General features: G+C 62.0%; 1 protein-coding gene across 1 annotated transcript; it reads right to left on the minus strand.

The window, feature by feature from the left end:
- Window positions 1–5,672, minus strand: MFSD5 (major facilitator superfamily domain containing 5). Its single transcript, XM_075049362.1, has 2 exons — window positions 5,600–5,672; window positions 1–4,787 (listed from the first exon to the last, which is right to left on the minus strand). Exon 2 carries the CDS (start codon window positions 4,733–4,735, stop codon window positions 3,368–3,370), a length of 1,368 nt encoding a protein of 455 aa, XP_074905463.1. The 5' UTR covers window positions 4,736–4,787; window positions 5,600–5,672; the 3' UTR covers window positions 1–3,367.
- Window positions 5,673–12,230: the final 6,558 nt, after the last annotated feature.

The following is a 12,230-nucleotide window of genomic DNA, read 5'->3' on the forward strand; positions in this document are numbered from 1 at the left end:
TCATACTAAAATACCACCCAACCCCCCAGGTATTCCTCATGCCTGGTAACAAACGTGTGTTGTACAGAAATCTGCTACTGTAAACCTCAGTATCCAGATTTCATGGCTTGAGAAAGTTTGTTCCTCCATTTTATACAGCGACACAAAACCAGATTTTACTGTACAGACTTTACTGCATAACATTCAAGGGCACATTACAAAAATCCCTCTGACATCAACGGAAAACAGAACTTTAGCACCTCCGTGAACTTCACCAACAAAGCTTCATTTCATTTGAAATAAGATTCTCACCACTCTTTTTTTAAGTCCTTTTTGACAACCAAACTTTAAAAATCATTTCCCCCATTTATATTTTCAGACCAAAGAAGGAAAAAAAAGTAGTTACATACCCTGTCTCTCAAATCCCCCAAAAGGCATATCATGTTTTCAGTTCTCATGATATCTAATCAAGTCTACTTCATTACAGACAAGGCTAAAAAGCTCATCCTGCTGCAACTGATTACAAACAAGATAGTGCCCACATCTGATAAAGACCTAATTGTCTGAATCGCCTACATTTCTGCAGGCCAAATTTACTGCCATTTTGCACATATTCAAAGCTGACTGAGCCTGATGACCTTTTATACCTCTGTAATTAGTCTTCTGTGCCTTTACAACCAGAAAAGCAAGTTGCCCCTTTACTCTCCCTAATTCGGCACTCCATCTGTAAAGGGTAAACTTCACCATTTACTCAGCACCTACCAGTCAGAACAGTACATGGGAAAAAAATAAAACAAAACAAAAACCCACAAACTCCAACGTTTCAAAGTCATGTCTGGAAAGGCCCTTTTAAGATAAACATAAACATGCTGATTTCTAAAAGAAGAAATGGAAAAAGCAGGACAAGTTGGTGGACCCAAATTCAATAAACAGCATTTTTATCATACTTTTCTAAAAAAAGACACTATGAAATAAGGATGCTGGCATAGACAAGCACTATAAAAAAAGCAGTCAAAAAAACCCAAAGCAGAAACCAAAATGAGCAGTTTGTTAGTCCCTATCACTAACATCACAGCACAGTAGGAAAAGTATAATGCGAATACATTGATTCTGCACTAGAATGTAACCAAGATTAATGATACAGACGTTTGACTGCAGAAAACATCCACTAGAATTTCATTTAGGTATACAATCAGGCTTTGCAACCCAATCCTACAGTTGCAAAAAATAGTTCCTAATTACGAACGTAAGTTTAAAAAGATGAGTCGGGTCAATTCTACTGAAGTGAAGCTCTGGATCCAGCTCTCCGCTGCCGTCAGCAAGATGCACGTGATGCGTGTGATGATCTTCTCTCTTCTCCACATCTCCCCAGTCTCCGGCCATGCTCTGGGGCTGGGGGGCATCAAGATGGGGGCAATCCTGGGGGCAGGGAGGATCCCATCCAGCCCCATAGACATGTGTGTGTCTACATGGTGTAGCAGGTCGCTAACCATTTCCCCTTGGATTATAGAGGCTTCATTCTGCTCCCTGACCCTGTCTTCCAGCTCAGGGGGCTGGGTACCCCGGGAACAACTGCTCTTACTATTAAAGACTGAGGCAAAGGCGGCACTAAGAACCTCAGCCTTTTTCTCAGGCTTTGTCACTATGCTCCCCCCCGCATCCAAGAAAGGATGGAGATTCTCCTTAGCCCTCCTTTTGTTGCTAATAGCCGGATTAAGTTCCAGCTGGGCTTTGGCCCTTCTAGTTTTCTCCCTGCATACCCTCACAACATCCCTGTAGTCCTCCTGAGCTGCCTGCCCCTTCTTCCAAAGGTCATAAACTTTCCTTTTTCACCCCAGAGTTCCAGCCAAAGCTTTCCATTCAGCCAGGCCAGTCTTCTTCCCCACCAGCTCGTCTTTCAGCACATATGGACACCCTGCTCCCACGCCTTGAAGATTTCCTCCTTGCATAACGTCCAGCCTTCCTGGACCGCTTTGCCCTTCGGGACTGCCTCCCGAGGGGCTCTGCCAACCAGGCCAGGCTGCCCTCTGGCAGTCCAAGGTGGCAGCTCTGCTGACCCCCCTCCTTCCTTCTCCGAGAATCAAAAACTCTATCCTTTCATGATCGCTGTGCCCAAGACGGCCTCCAGCCATCCCATCACCCACAAGTCCTTCTCCGTTCACAAACAGCAGGTCCAGCGGAACACCTTCCCGAGCCGGGTGCCTCCCCAGTTGTGTCAGGAGAGTCTCTTCCACACGCTCCAGGAACCTCCCGGACTGTTTCCTCTCCGCTGGATTGTATTTCCAGCGGATATCCGGTAAGGTGAAGTCAATGACTGTAACAGGGTCAGACTCTGTTACAGTGGCTGGCGTGCGTAAACCCCTAACAGTGTTCAGAGACCTCCACATGCAATGGGCGTGGGTGTGCAAGGACCCGCATGTAACAGGCATGGATGTGCAGGGGCCCCCGTGCAACAGCAGACTGGTGACGTGCACACAGGTAGTGTGCAACAGGGTGCTGGTGTGCAGGGACTAGCACACAACAGCTTTACGGTGTGCAAGGACACCTGTGCAATGGGAAGCAGGTGTGCAAGGATGCCTGTGTCCCAGGCGCGCAGGGACCAGTGTGCAACGAGGCCGCTGGCGTGCAGCGAGGTGCCAGGATCGCTGCCCAACACAGCACTTGGAGTGCGGGCAAGTGTGCAACGGGGGGGGGTGCCATGTGGCGTGCAAGGGGCTGCCTGTGGATCAGCGTGCAATGAGGTGCTGGGACACAGCTCTGTGCAGAGTGGGACAGCCACGTGCTGGTGCAACAGAAACCCCGGTGCACGCAGAAACTCCCCTGTGCACCAGGGACGATTGTGCAACACAAACACTGGTGTGCACGGAAACCTCTGTGAGCATCAGGGACGGTTGTGCGACAGAAATCCCGGTGCACGTAGAAACTCCCCCATGCACCAAGGACAACTGTGCAACACAAACCCCAGCGTGCACAGAACTGCCTCCGTGCTCTGGGGATGATTATGCAAGCTCTGCACACCACTGCTCAGGACAATAAGGTTCCAGTGTGCAACTTGCACACACACAGACCCCCGTGCCGGGCAGGGGGGCAGATCTGGAGCAGGTTGCCCCAAATAACTGTGCGGAGGGGGGTGGGGATCTGCAGAAGCATCTTTTATTTGGTTTGTTTTGGTTTTTTTTTAAAAAAAAAAGAGAGAGAAACACCTCCCCACATGCTTCCAACCCTCCCTGCCACCACAGAGGCAGTGGGGAACAGGACATTTTGGGGGTCACCAGCCACCCGGGGGGGCCACTCACCCCACAGCAATGGGTCAGGGTGTCCCCACATCCCCTCGTGGTCCCTTCGGGTAGGGGGGAGGAGGGGGGATGACACCTCTCACGGGACCCCGTCACAGCTCGGGCACGGCATCGGTGGCGTCGGCCTGTCCCGGCGGGGTGGGCAGGCGGAGCTCAGCGTCGTGGCGGCTGAGGGTGAAGAGGCGGCCGACGGCCAGCAGTGCCAGCAGTGCGACGGCCGCGCAGACGCCGAACATGCTCCTGGTGCCCGTCTGACGGTCGCTGTCGTGGAGAACCAGTAAACCCAGACAGGCCAGTAAGTTCAGGGGGAGGCGAAACCAGTTCATCACCCCCAGGCGATCCTTCTCTGGCACCACTTTCCGTCGGAGGAAACCCATGGCTGGGAAGTAGAGCCCACAGGAGAGTTCGATGAGGAGGAAGGCGAGGAAGGACTCGGCAGGGCTCTCCTGGCCGGGGTTGGTGGAGAAGGTGAGCATGAAGAGGGAGAAGAAGACCAGGAGGACGGCGAGGGAGAGGAGGTGGACAGGCTGGAGGTGGTACCTCTTGGAGACAGCCAGGTGGTAAAGCGAGGAGCCCAGAGTGCTGGCAGCCATGAAGCCGGAGAAGACGATGCCCAAGGGAGCACCGTGGGGATCCAGGACAGGGGTCCAGAGGAAGATGAAGATGTAGATGACACTTTCAAACAGAGCCTGGATGGTGCCCAGGAGAAGGACACGCCGGTCAGAGAGGAGGCACTTCAAACCGTCACCGCAGGTTTTGGAGAAAGCTCGTTTCTTCCCATAGTTTTCATCCCAATTTTTCACGGCAAAGACCCCCGACAACACCAGGAGGGGGATGGAGACCATGAACGGAGCCACTGGGCCCAACCCTAACCACTCAGCGAAGAAATCGGCCACCCCCCCAGCCCCCACAGCGATGATGTTGTTCCAAAAAGCCGCCCGGGAGAAGGTGACAGCGATCCACTCGGTCGGAAAATCGTACCGCTCCACGTGCTCATGGACGTACCACGCCTCGAAGGCAGAGAAGAGCAACGCCGTGGACAACCCCCCTAAAACCCTCCCCACTGCCAGCACCAAATAATCCCGGGAGAGTTTGACCAAACAACAAATTGAATAGGTCAAGGAGAAAAGGACGCAAGATTTCTTCCGACCCAATCGATCTACTAAGGAAGAGGAAACCAACCCAAAGAGGACGCTGGAGGCGAAGCCGCAGACATAGAGGATGGCGATCTGTCCCTCCAGAAAGCGATAGTGCTGGTAGAGTTTGTAGAGGTAGGGTCCCTGCAGCCAGTCGGCGGCCAGTGCTGGCAGGTAGACATGGTAGTAGCCACGCTGGAAGCGGCGGAAGGCCGGGTTGGCATGGTGGGGGGCGGTGGGGGGGCGGGAGCGGCAGGCAGCCAGCTCCAGCGCCAGGCAGGCAGCCAGGAGGAGAGCACAGGCGGAGTAGGAGGCGAGGAGCATGGCGCCGGGGAGATCATCAGCATCGCCGGGCTTGGGAGCAGCTGCAGAGGTCCTGCACGGGGAGGGGAATGGGGGACAGTGGGTCTGTGGGTGGGTGGTGGCTCCTAGGGGAAGGTCCCCCCCAATTAGCCCCCCAGCTCACCCCAAAAGGCACCTCTGGCTTCATCAGCCCCCCCAACACCCCCTCCCCCATCACCCTCCTGCCCCAGGCATCCCTCTCCCCACTGTGCAGCTCCCCCCACCTGCCTCAGGGCCCCCAGATCACTCCCCCCAGCACCTATACATCCCCCCTGGTCCTGCCCCATACATCCCCACAGCACAGCCCCCACAACCCCCCCACCTCATATGGCTCCACAGGCCCTCTCCTATCAGCCCCACAGCTCCAGACCCACAGGGCCCCTCTCGGATACCTCACAGCCCTGGGCCCCCCGGCCCGACATGCCCCCCCCAGAGCCCTCCACACACCCCAAATGCCCCTTATAAGTCTCCATACGGCCCTCATACGCCCTGTAGACCTCCATAGCCCTCCCCGACCCTACACACACCCACAGACCCTACAGCACCCCCCCCCCGGCTCCATACGGTCTCCATAGGCCCCACAGCCCCCCCCCCCGCCCCACACAGGACCCATAGGCCTCACACACCCCCCCGGCCCCATACGGGACCCACAGGCCGACAGCCTCCCCCGGCCCCATATGGGCCCCACAGGCCCCACACGGGACCCACAGGCCCCACGACCGCCCCACGGCCCTATACAGGACCCATAGGCCCCACATACGACCCCCCCGGCCCCACACGGTCCCCACAGCCTCCCTCCCCCCCCACCTGCTCCTCAGCTGGGGCAGCGACAGCGCCTCAACTCACCCGCTTCCGCCAGGCGCCGGCCGCTGCCGCCGCGGGCGCCGCCATTTTGGCCCGCGTCACGTGACGCAGGCGCTCGCTCCCCCGCGCGGAACTTGCCTCTTCCTGTCACCTTCGCCCCCCAACGCGGGGGGGGGGGGGGGGCCGGGGTCTGTAGGGCGGCTATGGGGCCGCGCTGCCTATAGGGCCCTCCATGGGGTGCCTAAAGGGCGACGGTGCCTATAGGGCCCTCTGTGAGGCGTCTGTGGGGCAGTAGGGCCTACGGGTCCCCTCCCAGGGGGTGTCTCTGAGGTGGCTATGGGACAGCGGTGCTTATAGGGCCCCCCCGTGAGGTGTCTGTGGGGTGCCTATGGGGTGGGGGTGCCTATAGGGCCTCTCAGAGGGGTGCTGTCAGGTATCTATAGCACGTCCACGGGGTAGCAGTATCTACGAGGGCTCGCACAGGTTCCCTATGGGGTGGTTTTAGCGTATGCGCGTAGCTGCTGTGACTATAGGGCCCTGTCAGTGGTGTCGGTTGGTTGCTATAGGATGACTATGGGGCAGTGGTCACTGCGTGTCTGTAGGTTGCCGGTGGGGCAGCAGTGGCTATATGGTTTTGTATGGGGTGTTTGTGGGGTATTTAGGGTGTCTGTGGGGCAGAAGTGGCGTGTGTGGGGGTGTCTATAGGGTGTATAGGGGGTGGCAGTGCCTATAGGGCCTGTCACAGGGCATCTGTGGGGTGCCTATGGGCCAGTGGTGCCTATAGGGACCTGTATGGGGTGTCTGTGGGGTGCCTATAGAACCACAGAATTGTTTAGGTTGGAAAAGACCTTTAAGATCATCACACATCCAACTGTTAACACAACACTGCCAAGTCCACCACTGAACCATGTCCCTAAGCGCCACATCTGCAACATCTTGTAAATCCCTTCAGGGACGGTGACTCCACCACGTCCCTGGGCAGCCTATTCCAGTGCTTGACAACCCTTTCGGTGAAGAAATTTTTCCTCATATCCAACCTAAAGTTCCCCTGGTGCAACTTGAGGCCATTTCCTCTCGTCCTATTGCTTGTTACTCGGGGAAGAGACCGACCCCCACCTCACTACAACCTCCTTTCAGGTAGTTGTAGAGAGCGATGAGGTCTCCCCTCAGCCTCCTCTTCTCCAGGCTAAACAATCCCTGTTCCCTCAGCTGCTCCTCACAGGACTGGTGCTCTAGACCTGTCACCGGCTTCTTTGGACGCACTCCAGCACCTCAGTGACTTTCTTGTAGCTTCTTTAGACACGCTCCAGCACCTCAGTGACTTTCTTGTAGCTTCTTTAGACACGCTCCAGCACCTCAGTGACTTTCTTGTAGCTTCTTTAGACACGCTCCAGCACCTCAGTGACTTTCTTGTAGTGAGGGGCCCAACATCGGACACAGTGTTCGAGGTGCCGAGTACAGGAGGGCGATCCCTTCCCTAGTCCCGCTGGCCGCACCATTTCTGACACAAGCCAGGATGCTGCTGGCCACCTTGGCCACCTGGGCAAGCGGCCAGCTCACCTTCAGCCGGCTGTCGACCAACACCCCCGGCTCCTTCCACACCGGACAGCCTTCCAGCCGCTCTTCCCAGCGCGTGGGGCTGTTGTGACCCTCAGCCCTGCCGAACCTCGCACCGCCAGCCTCGGCCCGTCGACGCGGCCTGCCCAGATCCCGCTGTGGAGCCTTCCGGCCCTCCGGCAGATCAACGCTCCCGCCCGGCCCGGTGTCGTCGGCAAACTGAGGGTGCACGGATCAGATCCCCTCCTCCAGATCGTCGATAACGATATGAAACAGAACCGGCCGCCAGCGGGATCGAACTCCCTTCACTGCCGCTCTGGGACCGGCCAGCCCGCCAGACCTCGACCCACACTTCGGAGCCGCTCGGCAACCCTCGGAGCCGCTCGGCGGCACCCGGCAGCGTTCGTTTCCGCTCGGCGCCGCTAGGTAGCGCCCGATCGCACTCCTCGGCGCCGCTCGGCAGGGCTCGGCGCCGCTCGGCAGGGCTCGGCGCCGCTCGGCAGGGCTCGGCGCCGCTCGGCAGGGCTCGGCGCCGCTCGGCAGGGCTCGGCGCCGCTCGGCAGGGCTCGGCGCCGCTCGGCAGGGCTCGGCGCCGCTCGGCAGGGCTCGGCGCCGCTCGGCCCACCATATAGGCCGGCTGCAGGGCAGGGCAAGGCAGGGCAGTGACGATCCTGGCAATGCACGGCATGGATGCACGGCATGGATGCACAGCGCTGTGCAGCACGGCTTGGCCCAGCATGGCACGGCCCAGGGCAGCATCTGGCTGCGGCACATGGCCCAGCACAGCCGTGCACGGATGCGTCGAGTGCCCTGGTACAGCCATGCATGGCACGGCATGGCACAGCTGTGTTGCATGCCCTGGTACAGCCATGCGCAGCTGCGTCGCATGCCCTGGTACAGCCACGCATGGCACGGCACGGCACAGCCATGCACGGCTGCATTGCACGCCCTGGTACAGCCACGCATGGCACGGCATGGCACAGCCGTGCACAGCTGCGTTGCATGCCTTGGTACATCCATGCATGGCATGGCACGGCGCAGCCGTGCACGGCTGCATTGCACGCCCTGGTACAGCCACGCATGGCACGGCATGGCACAGCCGTGCACAGCTGCGTTGCATGCCTTGGTACATCCATGCATGGCATGGCACGGCGCAGCCGTGCACGGCTGCATTGCACGCCCTGGTACAGCCACGCATGGCACGGCATGGCACAGCCGTGCACAGCTGCGTTGCATGCCTTGGTACATCCATGCATGGCATGGCACGGCGCAGCCGTGCACGGCTGCATTGCACGCCCTGGTACAGCCACGCATGGCATGGCATGGCACAGCCGTGCACAGCTGCGTTGCATGCCTTGGTACAGCCATGCATGGCACGGCATGGCACAGCTGTGTTGCATGCCCTGGTACAGCCATGCACAGCACGGCTCATTGCAGCCCTGCGCGGCTGCGTTGCACGCCCTGGCACGGCACGGCACGGCCTCGCTCAGCAAACACGGGTGCCCCGTGAGGTGCCCTCCCGCGTGGGCCCAGCGCAGCTCATGCAAGGCCAGGCTGCCTGTGGCGGCGCTGAGCTGCTGCGCTTGCATGGGATTAGCTGGGGGGGGGGTCACAGGGGACAGCTCCCCCCGCACACGCTTGCACACCAGCACGTGAGAGCAAACCCACATGGCACCACGTTCTGCTCTGTGCCCCCCCCCCGTGCACGCTGCTGTCCGCGTGCAACAGCCCCGCTGCACGTGCAGCACGCCCCCCCCATGCCACGGCAGCCCCACACTGTGGCGTGGCACCCACGGTCCCACGCAAATAGCCCCCCCCCGTCGTGCAAACACCCCCAATTCCTGTGCCAATACCCCACCATGGTGCAATTGCGCCAACCCGTGCACCAGCCCTGCTCCTCCTGCAATTGCCCCCCGTGCAAACACCCCCCTCGCCCTTGCACAACCCAGGGCTGGCGGGGGGGCAGCCCTGCCCATGCCTCAGTTTCCCCACGTTGCGGGGGGGGGGGGGGGGCACCCCCATACTCACCACAGCTGCTGGGTGCCTGCCCGAGGGGTCCCGGGGTGGGGGGGGGACACCCCGGGCACCCCTTCACTTGATGCTCAGCCGGGGGCGGCAGGCAGGGCAGCGAGGGGGGGGGCAGGCAGGGGGGCACCGGGGGGGGCAGCACCGGGAGGGGGGACAGCACGTCGGGAGAGGGGAGCAGCAGGGGGGGGGGCAGCAGGGGGGGGGGCGACAGGCTGGGGGGTGACACTGGGGGCAGCAGGGAGGGGGGCAGCCGAGGGGGTGACACTGAGAGTGACAGGGTGGGGGGTGACAGGGTGGGGGGTGACACTGCGGGCAGGCGGCTGGGGGGAAGGAGGGGGGGCGGCAGCAGGGGGGGTGACAGGGTGGGGGGCAGCAGGGGGGGTGACAGGCAAGGGGGCAGCAGAGGGGGCAGCAGGCGGAGGGGCAGCAGGGGGGGTGACACTGGGGGGGACAAGCGGGGGGGCAGCAGCAGGCCATGGGGAGCCCCCCGCGGCGGCGGGGCCGGGGTCCCGGCCAGCCCAGTCCCATGGCGGTGCCGCCCCCGGGCCCCCCCCAGCCCCGCCCGGGGGATTTACGGCCCAAAGCCGCTGAGCGGGGGCGGGCAGCGCACGTGGCAGCACCCATGGGTGCGGGGGCTGGGGCCGCCCTGCTGCCCCCTGCCCCCCCCCCAACTCCCCCGCGGTGTGACCGGCCCCACGCGCGGCACCCCGGGGGGCGGGGCCGGGCGGGGCGGGGTGGGGCGGGGCGGGGCCGGGCGGGGCGGGGGGTTGTGCTGCCCCCTGGCGGGGACCGGGAGCGTTGCGACACGGGGGGGACATGGGGGGGGGACACACGGGGACGTGCGAGGGACGCGTGGGGGGAACACGGGGGGGACACCGGCCGGGGGGTCGTGGGGGAGCCCAGGCCGTGGGGGACATGGGTGGGGGGACAAAGTGGGGTGACAAGGGGTGACAGTGGGGGGGACACACAGGGTGCCCTGGGGGGGCTGCGGGTGCGCTGGGGGTGGCACCGGGCTCTGCCACCCCCTCGGGAGCGTGTGTGTGCGTGTGCGTGTGTCACACCGGGTGCAGCACGCGCGTGCCAGCGTGTCGCCACCCCGCAGCGTCCCAGCGGCTGCGTGTGTGTGCGGGGTTGACACGCGTGGCACCCTCGGCGTGCAAACGTGTCAGCCAGGGCCTGGCATGTGTGTGCAAGGGCGTCACCCAGGACATGCCGTGCAGGTGTAAGTGTGTCACCTGGGACATGCCATACACGTGCAAGCGTGTCACCCCAGGGCATGCCATGTGTGTGCAAGCGTGTCACCCAGAACATGCCATGCATGTGCAAAAGTGTCACCCAGGACGTGCCGTGCAGGCATAAATGTGTCACTCAGGACATGCCACATGTGTGCAAGCGTGTCACCCAGGACATGCCGTGTGTGTGCAAGCATGTCACGTAGGACATGCCATGCACATGCAAGCGTGTCACCCAGAACATGCCATGCATCTGCAAAAGTGTCACCCAGGACGTGCCGTGCAGGCATAAACGTGTCACTCAGGACATGCCACATGTGTGCAAGCGTGTCACCCAGGACATGCCGTGTGTGTGCAAGCGTGTCACGTAGGACATGCCATGCACATGCAAGCGTGTCACCCAGGACATGCCATGCATCTGCAAAAGTGTCACCCAGGACGTGCCGTGCAGGCATAAACGTGTCACTCAGGACATGCCACATGTGTGCAAGCGTGTCACCCAGGACACGCCACGCTCATACACGGGCATCGTCCCAGCCCCCACAGCCACGCGTGTCCCATCCCCTTGAGGAGGTGGCAGAGCCGTGTCCTCGCCGTGCTGTGCCGTGTCCTCGCTGGTGTCGTCCTGCGGTTTGGGAAAAAATGCGGCGGGTTTCAGGGTGGCGTCACATGACGGAGCGTGCAGGGCCCGGCCGGCGCACACGCACCCGCACACGCACCCACGGCCACGCCAGGTGAGCGGGGGTGGGGAGGGGTGGGGGTCCCCGGGGGGGAGGGGGCTGCCGGGTGAATGTGAGCGGGGGGACACACGTGAGCGCACACACACGTGTGCGAGAGCGTGTGTCCCGGGGGAGTATGCGTGTGACAACGGGGGGGGGGGAGGGAGGAGTGGGCGTGTGAGTGGGTGGGCGTGGGCACGCGGGAGGGCGTGGCTGTGTCCCAGTCAGGCGTGGGCGTGCAAACGGGAGTGCCAGCCTGTGCACGTGTGCGCGCGAGCCTGTAAGCGTGTAAGGCAGCGCCCGAGTGCGTGCGCACACATGCGTGTGTGAGCACGAGTGTGTCTGAGCGTGCGAGCGTGCCCACGGGTGCGCTAGCGTGTGCGTGCATGCACGGCTGCGTGCAAACAAGCGCCTGCCCGCACCAGCGCGTGCAAGGCAACACGGGCGAGCGCGTACCCCCCGTGCGTGTCTGTGACCCCCACCCGGGGACGCGCCCTGCACCCACATCCACGCGTGTCCCACACCCCGGCACACGCGTGTGCCCCCCGCCCCCCTCCCCCGCCTCCGTGCCTCAGTTTCCCCAGGGCGCGGGAGCCGCTGGCCGGGAGGGAGGAGGACGAGGAGGGGGGAGGGGGGGAGGAAGGAGGCGGGGGGAGGGGGGAGGCCCCGCAGCCGATGGGGTCATGGAAAAAGGTTTTGGGTGGAAAAATCCTCCCCCGGCCGCTCAATGGCGGCTTTGTTCGGCCCGGGGGCCCCGCGGCAGCAGCCCCCGCCCCGCCCCCCGGGGGTGTGTCCCCCCACGTCACCCCCCTTCGTCCCCCCCCCCGTGTCCCGTGTCCCGTCCCCCCCCCCCCACCCCGTGCCTCAGTTTCCCCGCGGGGCGTGGGTTGGCACACGCTGGGAGATGGCGGGGGGGGGGGCTGGGGAGCGCTGGGCAGCGTGTGCAAGGGCCGGGAGTGGTGTGCAAGGGCGTGCAAGGGCATCGAACACTGTGCGAAGGAGTAAAACTGCCGTGCGAAGCCGGTGCAAAGCCGTGGCACGCTGGGCAACGCTTCACCATCCGTGCAAGGCCGTGCAAAGCTGTGCAACACCGTGCAAAGCTACGGAACGCTGTGCAAGGCAGCGCAAGGCGGTGCG

Source organism: Buteo buteo, chromosome 17, assembly GCF_964188355.1.
Source record: "Buteo buteo chromosome 17, bButBut1.hap1.1, whole genome shotgun sequence".
NCBI classification, from domain to species: Eukaryota; Metazoa; Chordata; class Aves; order Accipitriformes; family Accipitridae; genus Buteo; species Buteo buteo.